Consider the following 15,722-nt stretch of genomic DNA (forward strand, 5'->3'; position numbering starts at 1 on the left):
ACAGAAGGACGGTGGGTGGGAAATTCATTATTCTGGATGGTGGTTTAGATCTGATTCAGGGTGGAGTCACGCTCCCCAAAGCGCCAAGTACACAGCCTTGGAGCACTCCTGGGCACAGCCCTGTCGTACCTTTGGGAATTATGTACCTTTGGAGCTCTCTCGGCTCCATCACTGTTGGCTTTTTGAAAAACCCTGGAACTTATTTCCTCCAGTCGGCATTTGGTGCTTTGAAATTACTGGCTGCTTCGGCTGCACATTCCGGGCTGTGCGTTTCCTTGTGATTTGCACATTCGTGTTTTTTAAAAAATAATATTGTAAACCGCTTTGGGAAAGGCCAAATAAACAACTTTTAACTGAAGTACGTATTATGTTTAGGATGAAGGAAGTGTGTTGCCTTAGACAGCTTTAGGGTGACATTTATAGAGTGATAATGGTGGGGGGACCAGCCAGCCCCCCTGCTTCTACAGCCTTCGCCAACCTGGTGCCCTCCAGGTGTTTTGGACTATAACTCCCATCTTGAGGGTACCAGATTGGGGGGGGGGGGCGATTCGGGTTTGATGAAGGCCTGCATCCTCCTCTTCTTCCCACCCACCATCTCCATGTTCCTTGCAGCTTTGGGGTAGGGAATGAGAACTGCTCTTCTCTTCTGGACTTTGCTTGCTCTAGTCTGGCTGGGGTGTGTACACACACACACACACACACACAAACTTCGGCTATTGGGCGGTATAAAAATGTAATAAATAAATAAATACACACACACACATATATAACAGCCTGCCAGAAGTAGGCAATTCACTGCTCTGGAATCTGTGTTAGATCATTGAGCGGTATATTCATGTTGCAAATAAATAAATAAATAAATAAATAAATAAATGGCCTGCATATATAGAAGCAGGCTGTTATAATCTGCATATATATACATATGTAGGCCATAATATAGGTTGCTCCTGGATGTCTGACACACATATGTATATCAGGGCTATATCCTCTCCCTCCCCGCCCCCCCCCCCCCACGCCAGGAATGAAGCTTGGCGCCGGCTATGGAGCAACAGATGCCCCCCCCCCGGGCCGCCGCCCCCCCCCCCCCGGTTGGTATTCGTCTCTCTCCACGTGGTTTGGGGAAGCCAGTCAGCAAGCAGGAGACCAGAAAGTCACGGGGGGGGGGGAAGGTAGAAAGGGGGAGGGGAGCGAGGAAGGCTGCATTCCTCCCCCCCATCCCTCTCCAGAGGCGGAGACACCGCGGTCCAGGGCGCAAAGGTTCCAGCGCCGAGCGCGCCGCCTCCTGCCTCCTCCGCCAAGGGCGTCCCGAGCGGCAGCAGCAGCAGTAGCAGCAGCAGCAGGCGGCCAGCGGCCAGGCCCAGCCCAGGGCGGCAGCGGCGGCCTCTCGATTCCCGCGGAACTGCCCGCGACCAGGCGCGCTGCCTCCGGGCTGGCTGCCGGGCTCGCTTTCGCTCCGGGCTCCAGGCCGGACAGGTGGGTTCTGCGTTTCCCCCGGGCTGGCATCAGCCGAGGCCTTTTCCTCCCATAAGTCGGAGAAAACCCTTCCCTCTCCGGGTTTTCTCTCTCCCTTCCTCCACTTCTTCTTTTTCTTCTCTTCTACTTTCTGCTTTTCTCTCCTGCCTTCTCCTCTCCTCTTCTGCCTGGCTTTCCATCTTTCCAAAGCCCGCTGAGATTCCCTGCGAGTAAGGCTCTCTGGACGCCTTGCGACTTGACTCCGGAGTCAAACCTGCACCGGATTGCGCTGCGAATTTGTCCGTCCCTATCCCAAAACCGATTCCCCACCCCCACCCCCTGACCCTTGCCTGCCTGCCTGCCCTCTCATTTCTGTCCAATTGCATTTGCCTCTCCGCTTGCGAAGACGGCGCTTTCCCTGCTGCCGCTTCCTTCGTGGGCTCCCGATTTCATCTTTTTTATTTTTAAGAGTATCAATTCGCCCCCACACCTCCTCCCTCCCTGGCTCCTTTACTTGAGAGCAGGAGAAAAAATCGTGGATTGGAAAGACGAAGGATCTCGGGTTGGGTTGAAAGGGCAACCCGTTTCCAAAAAGGAAAAGAAAACCATTTCTTAGGGAGCGATCCTATGCCTGTTTAGACCGGGAGGAAAAACGTCCTACATTTCTCAGCATTTCCCAGCCGGCATGGGAGTTGTAGGACTTTCCCCTCCCCCTCTAAACAGGCATAGGATTGCACCCTTAAATCATAATCCTAAATCACAGCCGCAAGAAATAAGCCCTTCTCCTAGTTTCGGCAGGGAATGCCATCCACCAGAACGCATTTTGTGCCAATATGTTTATTTATTTATTTTTTAAAATAGCACTAGTTGAAGGGAAATTTGCGATTTTCAGGGCGCGATCCTATTATGCATGTTTAGACAAGGGATTTGGAAAGTCCCACCAAAGTTGTAGGACTTTTTTCCCCGCCACTTTCAAGCACTTTTAAAGTCCTACTGACCTCAACTAGATTGATGTATCCACCGTTGAGATCCTTGTGATATAGGGCGGGATACAAATGTCTTAATTAATTAATTAATTAATTATTATAATCGTCTCCTCCACGGTCTGCATGCTGTTTTGTAAGACTTCTCTTGTCTACCTTTCTTACTTTTTTTAATCTCAGGTTTCTTCTCGTTGGTTTTAAAAAATCTCTTAAACTGTAATCTTATTGCACATTTACTCGGTTTCATTGTATTTAATGGGGCTTTACCCCCGTAGAAAATATGTTTAGGGTTCTTTCTAGCGCTTTTCGGGTTCTTTCGAACTCTTTGCATTGCTGGTCAAGGTTCAAAGATGGTTCCATATCCCCCCAAAGTGGAATTTCTTCTCCTTTCCCAAACGGAATTGAAAACAGATCAGAAACATTTAGATATTTCAAATGCAAGATTCCCCCCCTCCCCCGGCGTTTATTTTTTTTATTTTTCTCCCTACACGGAGTAAAGTAAGGCTTCCTTTTAAATTCACATTATTATTTCTCCTTGCTAGTATTTCTTAATCCTTTCCTGTCTTGCTAGGATCACTTTTAAAACAAGGAGAGGAAGGACTTTAAACCCAGTTGTGAAAAACCTTTTATTTTTATTTATTATTATTTATTTATTACATTTTTATACCGCCCAATAGCCGAAGCTCTCTGGTGGCCCGTGTGTGTGTGTGTGTGTGTGTGTGTGTGTGTGTGTGTGTGTGTGTGCGCGTGTGCAGCATTACTTGGGGGAAATCTCAATAATATATATTATTTATACAAATAGTATAATCACATTTTCTTTCGACTTGCAGTGGTTCCAAGTAAAATGGACCCAGAAAGAATAAAACCCACTTAATTTCTTTCCACAAAGGCTATCTTCACATCTACCTCGAAAATATCCAACCTCTCCATACTATTTTTAAAAAATCCGTTCTTAAAAGGAAAAAAACACCCCCCACAGAAATAACTAACCGTTTTGGAATAATGCTGGGTATGTTTGTGGAATTTGGATTTTATAAATTATGGAACGTTTTATTTGAAAACAAAATGAGTAAACTTTTTCCTCCCACCTGTTAACTTGTAGTAAGATAATAATAACATGAGTAGAACTAGGACCTATATATAGCTTCTCATATAATCCATACATTATAACTGCATGGAATTAATTGAGTTTAACTAGCCAACGAGCATGTTCAAATCCCCCTGATTTTAACGGGAGAGATTTTGTAACACCACATGGTTCAGCACATTTACTAGGGGTAAATTCCACTGTATTCAACTTAAAGTGTTCAAGTTTAGCTGGATTGTGTCTATACTATACATCAGCTTTCAGAAGTAAAGCGTGATGGCTGTTTTGCACAAGTCTGTGGTTTCCAAGGTGGTAAATGCTGAAAACTACAAATAAAGTTGTCGTTTTTTGTATAAGAGACAGTAATTATACAGTTGCTTCCTGCCTCTTGTTATATATGCAACTCCTGTTTTTTATTAATTCATCATTGCCACTTTAGATTTGCTTACTGGTCATCAAATAATTGAGCTTTTCGTACAAAGAAGCATTTATTTCTTCAAAGTACAATAATAATAATAATAATAATAATAATAATAATAATGGTATAATGATATCGGAATATAAGGGATTATTTTTGTCTTTAAGAGAACACTCAAAGGTGTTTTCTAATGATTCTCTTTATACTCTGAAAATAAATCTGGATTAGTCGAAATGGATAAAACCAACAAATTCTGCCCGTATTTCCTGCTTGTTAATTTCACATTTAAAATGGTCCTTCCTCTCAGTTTAATTCTGGTGCTACTGGAGCATCCCGTTTCAAAGAGCCCCCTGGCCGGTTTGATTTGGTTCGCCTAAGGAAGTGGGGCAGATGGGGTGGGGGTGGGGAAGAGAAACCTTAATCCGAATTAACCTTTGGATCCCAAGCAAGAGAAATCAGTCGAAATCAGTCAGTCGGCAACCCTCAATGTGTGTGTGAGAGAGCCAGGCTAATATGCAGTATTAGTCCTACATTGAGTAGGCCCATTGAAATGAAGGGGACTTCAGTTGGTTGTGACTAACTCAAGTCTCATTCATTCCAATGGGTCTACTCTACATTGGACTAACATTGGAGGCTACCCCTGGTTCAAAAGACAACTCACCCCCATTTATTTGTGTGTGTGTGTGTGTGTGTGTGTGTGTGTGTGTGTTGAAATCCCTAAACCTCTCTATTTCCACATTTTATTTTTCATGTACATTTCAAATGGGCCCGATTCTGGTGGGTGGGTGGGTGGGGAGAGGGGAGGGCATATCCAGACAATTCCATCTCGCCATTTCAAACCAATGAAATCTAATTCATTTTGAGAGACAGAATCCTGAACATTGATTCGGATTTGAAGAGCAAATCTTGCATAAGAACATAAGAAGGGCCAAGCACGACATGGTGCAACAGCACCCTCCCACCCATGTTCCCCAGCAACTGGTGCACACAAGCTTACTGCCTTGGATACTGGAGGTAGCACGTAACCATCCGAGCTAGTAGCCATTGGTAGCCTTCTCCAAGAATTTATCCAACCCCCTTTTAAAGCCATCGAAATTGGTGGCCATCACTACAGTACATCTTGTGGTAGTGAGTGCCATACTTTAACTCTGCGCTGTGTGAAGAAGTCCTTCCTTTTATATGTCCTGGATCTCCCACCCCTCAGCTTCATGGGATGACCCCCCCCTTGGGGTTCTAGTATTTTAAGAGAAGGAGAAAACTATCCCTCTCCACATTCTCCGCACCAGGCATATTTTTGCACACCTCTATCACGTCTTGCCTTAGCCTCCTTTTTCCCAAGCTGAACATAGGTCTTTATTTTTGGTAGCAACAAGAGGTAATCCGCCTCCGTTTGAGGTGTATGAAGCGGAGTGCTTTAAGCCCCCAAAGCCAACCTTTGCATGTTGATCCAATTTCATTCATGAATATTTCCCTTTCCTCTTCCTTCTTTCTCCACGCTCCCCTGCTACAGTACTCAAGAGCCCCCCTGCCACAACCAGGTAGGTGCCCTCCAGACATTTTGGACTGCAACTCCCAGCATTCCTGACCATTGGCCATGCTGGCTGGAGTTGATGGGGGTTGAAGTCCCAAACTTCTGGAGAGCATCCAGCTCCAGAGTCTTTTTTCTTTTTTTTAATCTGATTATTTCCAGTGGGGTTGCAGAAAAAAGCATCACAAAGGACTTGGGCCACCTTGAAGCAGGGTTGGGCTACCTGTGGCCCTCCAGATGTTTCGCCCTACAAAATCTTATCAGCCCTCACCATTGACTATGCTGGTTAGAGCTCATGGGAATTGTAGGAATTTTTTTCTCTCTAAATGTGCATGGGATTGTGCTTTTAGGGCCAACCCTATGCATGTTTAAATGGGGGTGGGGGAATCCTACATCTCCCAGCATGCACCAGTCAGCCATGCTGGAAGTTGTAGGATTTTTTTGCTGTGTAAACATGCATAGGATTATGCCCTCATACATTTAGGCTAGTCTCCTATGCACACTTCCCTAGGAATAACCCTCCTTGAACACAACAGGACTTAGTTCTGAGTTAGATATGTGTCAGATTGCATCCATAATCCGGCATAAGTTTTGGTAGACTATAGCCGATTTCTGAAAGGTTCGGGGGCTTAAACTTTCAGTCCTGCAAAGTCAGGCTCTTTAATCCTACCTTTGGGACTGTTGGCGGGGGGGGGGGGGCAGGAAGCAGAGGATAAGTGTGACTCTTCCACAGTGAGGGAACGGCACTCTGCACAAGCTCAGAGAGTGTTCTTTTTAATTGCCTTGAATATTGGGGAAGACTAATCAGCCCCGAGGTTGAAAATAGATTCTGGGCATGAAGTGGGAGGTTATAATAGCTCTTGAGCATGGGCCCTGCGGTGTGTGTGTGTGTGTGTGTGGAGAGACAGCAAAGTTTCCACACTTAAATGCAGAATGTTTCAATCTGCTGGAGGGTTCTGTATAGCTCAGACACATTTTGCCGGTCCCCTCTTTTCAAAGCCGGGCATCCCATCCTAGAAAATGGAAGTAAAGCCTAGGAAAGGAGGGCCCCTGAGAACGTGCAGAATATGATACCACTCACCACTGAACAGCTGAAGTCTGCCTGTGCAAATTGGAGGGTTGGAGATGCTGATTTGTGGCTCACCAGCTGTGCCTTCTAGGTCGGTTTGAATCCCAAGATCTTTTTCTCCCTCTTAAAATTAAGAACTCATTTATTTATTTATTTATTACATTTTTATTCCGCCCAATAGCCGAAGCTCTCTGGGCGGTTCACAAAAATTAAAACCATAATAAAACAACCAACAGGTTAAAAGCACAAATACAAAATACAGTATAAAAAGCACAACCAGGATGAAGCCACGCAGCGAAATTGATGTAAGATTAAAATACAGAGTTAAAACAGTAAAATTTAAATTTAAGTTAAAATTAAGTGTTAAAATACTGAGAGAATAAAAAGGTCTTCAGCTGGCGACGAAAGGAGTACAGTGTAGGCGCCAGGCGGACCTCTCTGGGGAGCTCATTCCACAACCGGGGTGCCACAGCGGAGAAGGCCCTCCTCCTAGGTAACTCGTTCTTTATCTAGGCTGTCCCCAAACGCTTACTCTAAGCCACAATATTTTAAAATATTACAGCCATGTTAGAGTGGAGGTCGGCAACTTGTAGGCCAAAACATCTGGAACTGCCACAATTCACATAATCTCTCAGCATTGGTTATGCTAGCGAAGGCTGATGGGAGTTGTAGTCCATCTGGCGGGAGGGGGGACATTGCTCACCCACGTGCTAGGGGAACCAGAAAAACCAGAGCCTAAGATAAACCTATGCAGAAGTGCAGAGGAAACCATTAGATTAGAACCTATGGCCTTGATTGGCATCCATCAGGAGAAGAGGCTTTGGTGTGGTGGCCCCTTCTCTGTGGGACTCCCTGCCCCTGGAGGTCAGACAGGTGTCCACACTAGGCTGCTTCCAGCATCTCCTGAAAACAACTCTATTCCGAGAAGCCGTCCCCAACTGACTAGCCACTGTTTTTTCTGGTCCTTTTATTTTAAACTGTACAATTTTAATTTGCTTTTTTAATCTTCTTCCTTTTTACTTTTTATACCTATGTTCACCACTCTGGAATCTATTTTAAATATTGAGTGGTAGTGTAAATAAATAAGTTATAAAGTCACTTAAAATGCTATAGAACCAGATGGTCTACCCAGTCATGAGATCTCAGAGGGCCTGGTCTCCCTTTCTGGCATGTAAGTGAAAATTGGCAGTTTACTCCTCGGTGTAAATGCAAAGTTCTGCACTTGGGGACACTGCCGTCGTGAAAAACCGTGTCTTGTGTAGTGCTTTGCTACGGGCAGAGCTCACAGGAATGCGTGCAAGGTATAACCCGTCCTTCCACACATACACGCATGGCCTGGTCCCTTTTACTTCTTACAGCAAATCAAGAGCACACTGTTGTACAGCTCTGTGTACTTTTACTTTTGCGGCTATTTGCTGACGCTTGCCAAGGCTTTGAATCATGTGTTTTCTGTGCACGCAGCTAACGTTACGTGGGGTAAACGTGGGCGTGTTTTATCGGGATGGACGTGGCCTGTGAAGGGACATGAAGGCTTCCCAGTTAACCCTGAATGCTTTATCTGGAAGCCTAGAAAGGTCGATAGCATTTTCAAATGTAGAAGACACCTACCTTAGCAGAAATCAGAACAATTAACGCTATTTTCTAGGCGCCTTTTGCATTTTCTGCTGTTGTTTTGTGCATGGCACAAGAGTAGGGAATTGGTTTTGTACTACCACTCCCATCTGCCTCAGCCAGCACAGCTGATGGGTAGTCTGGGATAATGGGAACTGTAGTCTAAAAGGTCTGGAGGGCACCCTACTGCCATGCATTTTGTGAGCATGGGCGCCATCTATAAATGTGGACATTGATACATTTGTGCATCATGCCGCATCCCTTCGTGTGCACACACCCCTTTCTATATGGTCCTGTGGGGCTTTGCACTATGAGTGTGCCCCATGGCGTTACGTGATTCTCTGCCTCCCTTTGCGTTTATGGTGCTACACCAGTGTCTCAGTTGTAGGATTTCAGGCTATTGGGGCGGGGGGGGGTTGCTTAATTGAGTGTTCCTTACTGCTAGATTTCTATATGCAGGGAATCCTTGAGTCCCCACCCTGAAGCCAAAGATTACCATCTCAATGAGACTGATGTCTGTCTCCTGCAGTTATGAAGCTCAGGACCAGAATCTCTCCACAGGACTCCCGTCTCCCAATTGAACCTCCCCCCCTTCAACCTTTCCCCCCCCCCCCTTCCACCGTCAGGCTGTCTGGAAAGGAAAGTCCTTTCTGAGTATGTACAGAATGTCTTTCCTATACTGCTGCACGACCACAGATGCCCCCCACCCCGGCACATCTCAGATTAGGGTCCCCAGCCTCCAGGACGTTTTGGAGCGCTTGCCTGAACGCAGTGGCTCTGCTGGTTGGGGGAGTATGGAGTTGTAGTCCAGAGGGCCCCAGCTGGGGGAAAGGCTGGTGTACACTGCTGTATGTTGTGTGCCATGCTCTGTAAAACCTTGTCTCCGCACATGGGCACGGCCGTGTTTTTGCGTGTGCACATGAGGAACTGCTTGTGACCTCGCTAGACCTTTGCTCACCCCCCCTCCCGCCCCAACCTTGGTTCTATTTTCCAAGAAGGAATGCCAAACCTCTCTCTCTCTCTGTGTGTGTGTGTGTGTGTGTGTGTGTGTGTGTCTGCAAGATCCCTTTCAAGGGTGCGAGTACATCATTTGCATGGACACCAGCCTCCTGCTCCCTTCCCCCCCTATAATTGAATTTTCTTCCCCTGCTCCTGGTAAAGACATCAGTCTCCTGCAGACCTGGCATTTGATTTCAGATCAAATGGCAGCCTTGGGCCTAATTAGCAACACAAAGGGGGCATCAAGTACCTGCGGAGAAAGGTGGGGAGAAAGGTTTGCCCACAGAGCCAGGGGCCCTTGTCTGGGGAGCGTCTCTCACATTCCCCACTTTCTGTCTCACGCTGTGCTTTTCTCCCTCCCCCCTAGATGTGAGCTGAGTCCAGGAGAGAAAAAGGAAGACCAGCTGCAGACTGTAGCCCAGGAGAGAGACCTAAAGAGGAGCTCCCATCTCCGTTAGGAACCTTCCGGACCATCCCCCGAAGCAAGACCTTGTTGGAAACTGCAGGGTTCCTTCTGCCTTTTGGCTTTGTTTCGTTTCTTTGGGGAAGGCGCCCTTATCTTGGCCCTTCAGGCCTGGAAATAACTCCTTTCCGTGGCTGGGTCGTGGTTTAGGGCCCAGCCTGTGCCTACAGACATGTACCCGAGTTTACCCATGTCGGCCAACCACGGTGCATCGGGGTACGAAGGGGCCAGCGGTTTTCTACCCGGGGCGACCGGCGGTTCCCCCGTCTACATTCCCACCACGAGGGTCCCCACCATGAACTTGACCTACCTCCAAGGGAGCAGCTCATCCCAACAAGGCAGCCCCATCTCAAGCCACTCCATCTGGACTCAACCCGGGGCCGAGAGCATGGCGTACAACCCGGGGACCGCTCACCCGTCGGTGTCCCCGAGGTTTTCCTTCGCAACCGCCAGCCCCATCCCGGCCACCACCTCCAGAGAGGTGGCCGCGTACAGCAGCTCTCTCAGCATTTCGGCCAATGGCAGGGAACAGTATGCCCGGGGGTTTAACGGGTCCTATTCTGGCCCCTACCCGGCGACCTATATGAGCCCAGAGTTGGGCACGTCCTGGGCTTCGGCTCCCTTCGACAGCTCCATGCTCCACAATCTCCCAAATCGAGGAAACACCGGAGTTGCAAGACACAGCAACCTAGGTAAGGAGATCTGGTTTATCTGTTGAGTTTAAGCCTGTTTAGAAAAAGGTGCATTCTAAGTAGGGCTGGGGCTCCCTCCTTTGCATAACTTGATAAAGAAAAGTCCGACAACTCCCAGCATTCTCTAGCTACACTGGAATGCTGGGAGTTGTAGGACTTCTTTTCTGTCCCAACATGCATAGGATTATATTCTAAATGGATTACATTTTAACTGGCCGACTGCCTGGCGTCTAACCAATCAATGATGAATCAATTGAAGTTGAACTAAACCAACGAAGAGTCCAAATTAACCTTAAAACTACCTGGCATAAGCTTTCGTGGACACTGTCCATTTCACTGGGGGCTGTCCATTTCATTAGGTCATGGACAGTGTCCATGGAAAGTTTATGCCAAAATGAAGGTGTTTGTCTCTTGGTTGTCTTCACCGCAACAGTCTAACTAACGCTGTTTCCCTTCTGGAAATTGAAATAAATGTATCAATCGCTTTGAGCTAGCTTCAGTGAATGTGCCCTTTGGAGGATAGTTTCGAAAGTAAGACAACATAGGTTACAGTTTTGTTCCTTGCTTGAGTTATTTTAACGTTTAAGAATAAGCTAAGGTGGTCACTGGCTGCCATTCAAGGAAAAGCCATTTCTGTGGTTTTCTTTCACATCTGATTTGGTAGCCTGGGACACTGAACATAAACAGAGTTTTAAAAATAAATAAACACGTTCAAGAACCATCAGTATTCCAGCATCCGAGGCAGTAAGCCTGGGTGCACCAGTTGCTGGGGAACATGGGTGAGAGGGTGCTGTTGCACTGTGTCCTGCTTGTGGGTCCCTGGTTGAAAGCTGGTCAGCCACTGTGAGAACTGAGTGCTGCACTAGATGGACCCTGGGTCTGCTCCAGCAGCAGAGCGCGTCTTATGCTCTTATTTGAAGAATCTGCATTTTAAAAAAGCACAACTGATGCTGATTTCAGGAGAATGCTGTATCTTTTGGTTCCATGTGGTTCTTATATTGTTAGAAGAAATGTGATCATAGGGGCTTCTTTATTTGTTTTATTATTAACATTTATATACCACTTAATTTGCTAAAAAGGCAAAATTTATGTTTCAGCACTGGTGTTGGAGGTACCCTTCCTCGGCATCATCCTGCAACAGTGTTGTAAAATGTAGGCAAACTTTCTGCTAAGCTTGAGTTACGGCCGAGAGAGTAAAGCCAAGATTAAGTTTATTATTTCATAAAGCTTGATGCAGGATAGAAGTTGATGGCATATGATCGAAGCCTTTATATTATTAGGCAATTTATAATCTACTACCAAAAGTGTGTTTGTTTATTTATTGCATTTTTATACTGTCCAATAGCCAAAGCTCTCTGGGCGGTTCACAAAAAATAGTTGTTGTTGTTTTAATCTTTAAAGTTTTAGTTGACATGAGATACCGCTCATGGTTCAAATTCCCAAATATTTTTGTTAGTGCTATATGTATCCCAGAAAAAATATTTTATTATTCACTTAATTCTTGATTAAGAACATTTCGATACCATGTTTCATTTTTACAACACATTCCAGTGTGGATTTTTGGGATCTGCTTAGGAACCCGTCACATATAGAAGAATAAGCATCGCCCCCAGGTTGCATGACAGGGATCTCACAAATTAAGATTTGATTAGTTAGCTGCTGTCTGGCTTTTAGGGTGTAATCCTATACAAGTTTAGACAGAAAAGAACTCCTGGAACTCCCAGCATTCCTGGCTCAGGAACACTGGGATTTGTAGGACTTCCCCCCCCATCTGCATAGGATTGTGCTCTAAACAATTTAACCTACCAGCTAAGGAGTAAAACATAGCCATTATGTAGTGCTTTATATATTTTCTCTGTAATCTCTTTTTAAAACTCCCAACCCTTGTAAGATTGGGCTGAATTATGCCGATTTAAGCACAGCGCGTATGATCCGTGAGATAACAGATGTTGACAATATGGTGGTTCCAAATTTTCCCAATCTGGAGAATTAGTTTAGATTTTGAATGTTCCAGTTTGTTACCTTTGGCAAGGTTAGATATGCACGCAGCTTGTCAGCACATTTGCTTGGGGGTGCCCTCCCTAGAATGAATGTGCCCCATGGAAAAAGCACTACCATAGTGAGCTAACCAGAGACACAGTTTTCTTGAGAAACAGGCCTGGTTTTGTTTTTACAACCTGTCCCACGAAAATGGCTCTCTCCTGGTATCCAAATGGTTGGCTCTCCCGTGATCTAGGCACGAGGTGAATCAGTTTGCAAGTTGAGGCTGAGATCTGCACATTCAAATGGCGGTGGTGGTGGGGAATCTGATTGGAAAAAAGCAATAGTAGAGCTCATCCCTGAAAGGTTTTAGATTCAGTCCTCGTTCAGCTGTGGTGTCTGGTTATTCCTGTTTGGTTTCAGTTCAAGCCGTGAGAGGTTCGGTAACCCATTTAAGCACAGCATTCCAACTGGTTTGATTCCGGTTTCTCGGGCAGAAGAAAAAATCCGGGTCAGAAACAAGTCAGCCCACACATACTTTAAAACATGCATAACGTATAAGGATAGCTAGAGTTCTTAAATAGTACATTGGTAACATATTGTGGTTTATTTCTTTTATCTTTCATCTTTCACCACTCTAGAAGGTGAGATGTGGATCCATATATAAATGTTGTAAACAGACAAACAAGCAGCCTGCTGTAGTCTCACACATACACATTTAATAACAAAATAATAAAATAAACCTGCCTTCTGTTTGCATTGTTTAATTAAAGAGAGTGACAGCCATACCTTTTGGGCCTGGCTTTGGGTTGCTGCTTTGCTTTGCAAGGACAGAAACCTAGGTAAATTTGTAAAACAGAATACAAATAAAATCTTCTCGGAAGGATGTTTGTTTTTCACGCTTGTAATTCATGTTCATTGGAGGCCAATGAATGACTGTCATTTTTTAAAAAAATTGACCCAATAATCTGAATTTATTTTAGGATCCAGCTGTGTGGTTCCACAGGGGCCCAAAACTAGCTGTGATGATAAGAACATCGATGTTTGCTTGTCCATGTGTGTCTGTCCTGTTCATGTGTCAACCTGAGGGAGATTGAGATGTTAACATCCTTATGGGCTTAAATTTATTTAAGCCAGACTCCCGGAATATGGGTCCCTCCAGAAGTTTTGGACTTCAGCTCCCATCAGCCCCAGCTAACACAGTGGTCAGGAATGCTGGGGGTTGTAGTCCAAAACATCTGAATGGCCCCAAGTTGGGGAAGGCTGATTTAGGCAGCAATCCTCCTCTACACTCTTACTTAGGAGTAAGCCCCATTGAACTCAGTGGGATTTACTTCTGACTAGACAGGCCTAGGCTTGGGTTGTCGGTTTGATTTGTCTCCTGCCCTTCCTCTGAGGAGTTCAAGATGGCGAACATGGTGTTTGCCCTGCCTTCTATCACTACAACAACCCTGCAAGGTAGTTTATGCTGAGGGAGGGAGAGGGGCAATTGGTCGGTCACCCAATGAGCTTCATGAGGGAATGGGGCTCTGGACTTCAGTCTCCTCAGTCCAGCTCTTATCACTAGACCACACTGCCATTCTCCATTGCTCCAGGCATTTTCTCCCATGGCAGCCAGATTGAGAGGGGCGGCAGAGAAAACGTTTGCTGATGGACTGCAAGAGATACTGAAGAGGAAGGGGGGTGAAGGATGCAGGCTCTTATCCCATGGGCTGTTTTTGATGTTAAAAAAGGACCACTGCCCCCCATCCCCTGCTTTTTACATAAATAAACAACACTCAAACCCATTTCTTTTATTTATTTACTGAAAATATTTTTAGTTCCGTTTGCCCTGCTAAGTTTCAGAAAAACACATCAGGGCAGATGGAAGTTAAGTTAGTTGTGACTTGCTCGACCTGCTGATTACAATGGGCTTACTCGAAACATGACTAAGGCCTGGATCCAGCCCATGGAATTTTACAAGGGATCCAGGAACTCCGAACCCTTGCATTTGTAAACTTCTTGCATTTGCCACCACCCGGGGTGGGGTGGGGTGGGGGAAAATGTGCTATAGATGTGCAATGCTTTTTGACAGGGGGTGCTAGGAGCCCTCTGTTGGGAGACACCCCCAAATAAATTCAGAATACATTGCATCCCAGTTGGTTAAAACTACTTTACTCCCGACATGCTGAAATACCTGGCTAAATTTTATTTTATTTTATTTATTTATTAAAACATTTATATCCCGCCCTATTATCACTGGGATCTCAGGGGAGTGTACAGGTAAAATCAGAACAATATAAACTTAAATAATTTACACAGCTGGGTACCTAACTGACATCACAGCTGGCACCAGGTGAACTGCTGTGTGTGTGTGTGTGTGTGTGTGTGTGTGAGAGAGAGAGAGAGAGAGAGAGAGAGAGAGAGTCATAGCTAGACCTAAGGTTTATCCCAGGATCGTCTCAGGTTCGTCCCTGCCTGAGCACTGGATGCCCTGTGTGGCACTTAGTTGAACAGGTTTGACCCCAGGACAATCCTGGGATAAACCTTAGATCTAGCTACGGCCCTAGAAGAGCTTCTCTCCAATCACTGCCCCCCACCCAGGTAATGGGGTTGGAACCTCTGATTAAGCATACAACGTTCAGAGAGGCCCTTAGGTACTCCAGTGGTTAGTGGTTAGATTGTTGAATTGGGTAGACCTGGGTTCTTGTCCCCACTCAGCCATGGAAGGTCAGCCTGGCCTACCTCACAGGGTGGTTGTTGTGAGGATAAAATGAAGAGGAAGAAAAGCATGGGAGCCGCATGGGTTCCTTGCCAGCAGGTGAAAAAAGTGGGATATAAATGTTGTCGTTATTGTCAAATAATAATAGGAATAATAATAAAAAGAAGAGGAAAAGAGAGAAAAATATACACCACTGGGCATGGAAGTTAAAGAACTATGGCAACAGGAAACTGTCCCAATTATTCTGTTAATCGCATCACGTCAAAAAGCTATACAGAAAACCTTCAGAAACTGCGCCTACCGAAATGCATCCACGCCAACGTCCAGAAAGCAGTCATACTTAAGACATGCTCAATGGTTAGGGAATTCCCGAATCCGTAAAAGTCAAGGTGACCTGGCAAAGCACGTCATGCCCGTCTAGAAAAACCGCCATGAGCGACAAAAGAGGATAATAATAATAATAATAATAATAATAATAATAATAATATCATAGAATTGTGGAGTTGAAAAGGACCATAAGGATTATCTAGTCCAACCCTCTGCAGTGTGCAGGGAAACCCGTTAAACCAGACTTCCTCAACCTGGGGCGCTCCAGATGTGTTAGACTGCATCTCCCAGAATGCCCCAGCCAGCTGGCTGGGGCATTCTGGGAGTTGTAGTCCAACACATCTGAAGCGCCCCAGGTTGAGGAAGGCTGCATTAAACCATCTATGAGAATTGGCTGTCCGGCCTCTTCTTA

At 45.6% G+C, this 15,722-nt stretch overlaps 1 protein-coding gene across 1 annotated transcript in view; it reads left to right on the top strand.

Moving 5' to 3' along the window:
• Nucleotides 1-9,571: 9,571 nt before the first annotated feature.
• GATA4 (GATA binding protein 4) overlaps nucleotides 9,572-15,722 on the top strand; it is a 56,045-nt gene continuing 49,894 nt past the window's right edge. Inside the window, exon 1 of the mRNA XM_063123760.1 lies at nucleotides 9,572-10,302. Coding sequence (XP_062979830.1) covers nucleotides 9,783-10,302 — 520 coding nt within the window. The 5' untranslated portion in view covers nucleotides 9,572-9,782. The remainder of the gene's footprint in view (nucleotides 10,303-15,722) is intronic.

The sequence above is a fragment of the Elgaria multicarinata genome, chromosome 4 (assembly GCF_023053635.1).
Source record: "Elgaria multicarinata webbii isolate HBS135686 ecotype San Diego chromosome 4, rElgMul1.1.pri, whole genome shotgun sequence".
NCBI classification, from domain to species: domain Eukaryota; kingdom Metazoa; phylum Chordata; class Lepidosauria; order Squamata; family Anguidae; genus Elgaria; species Elgaria multicarinata.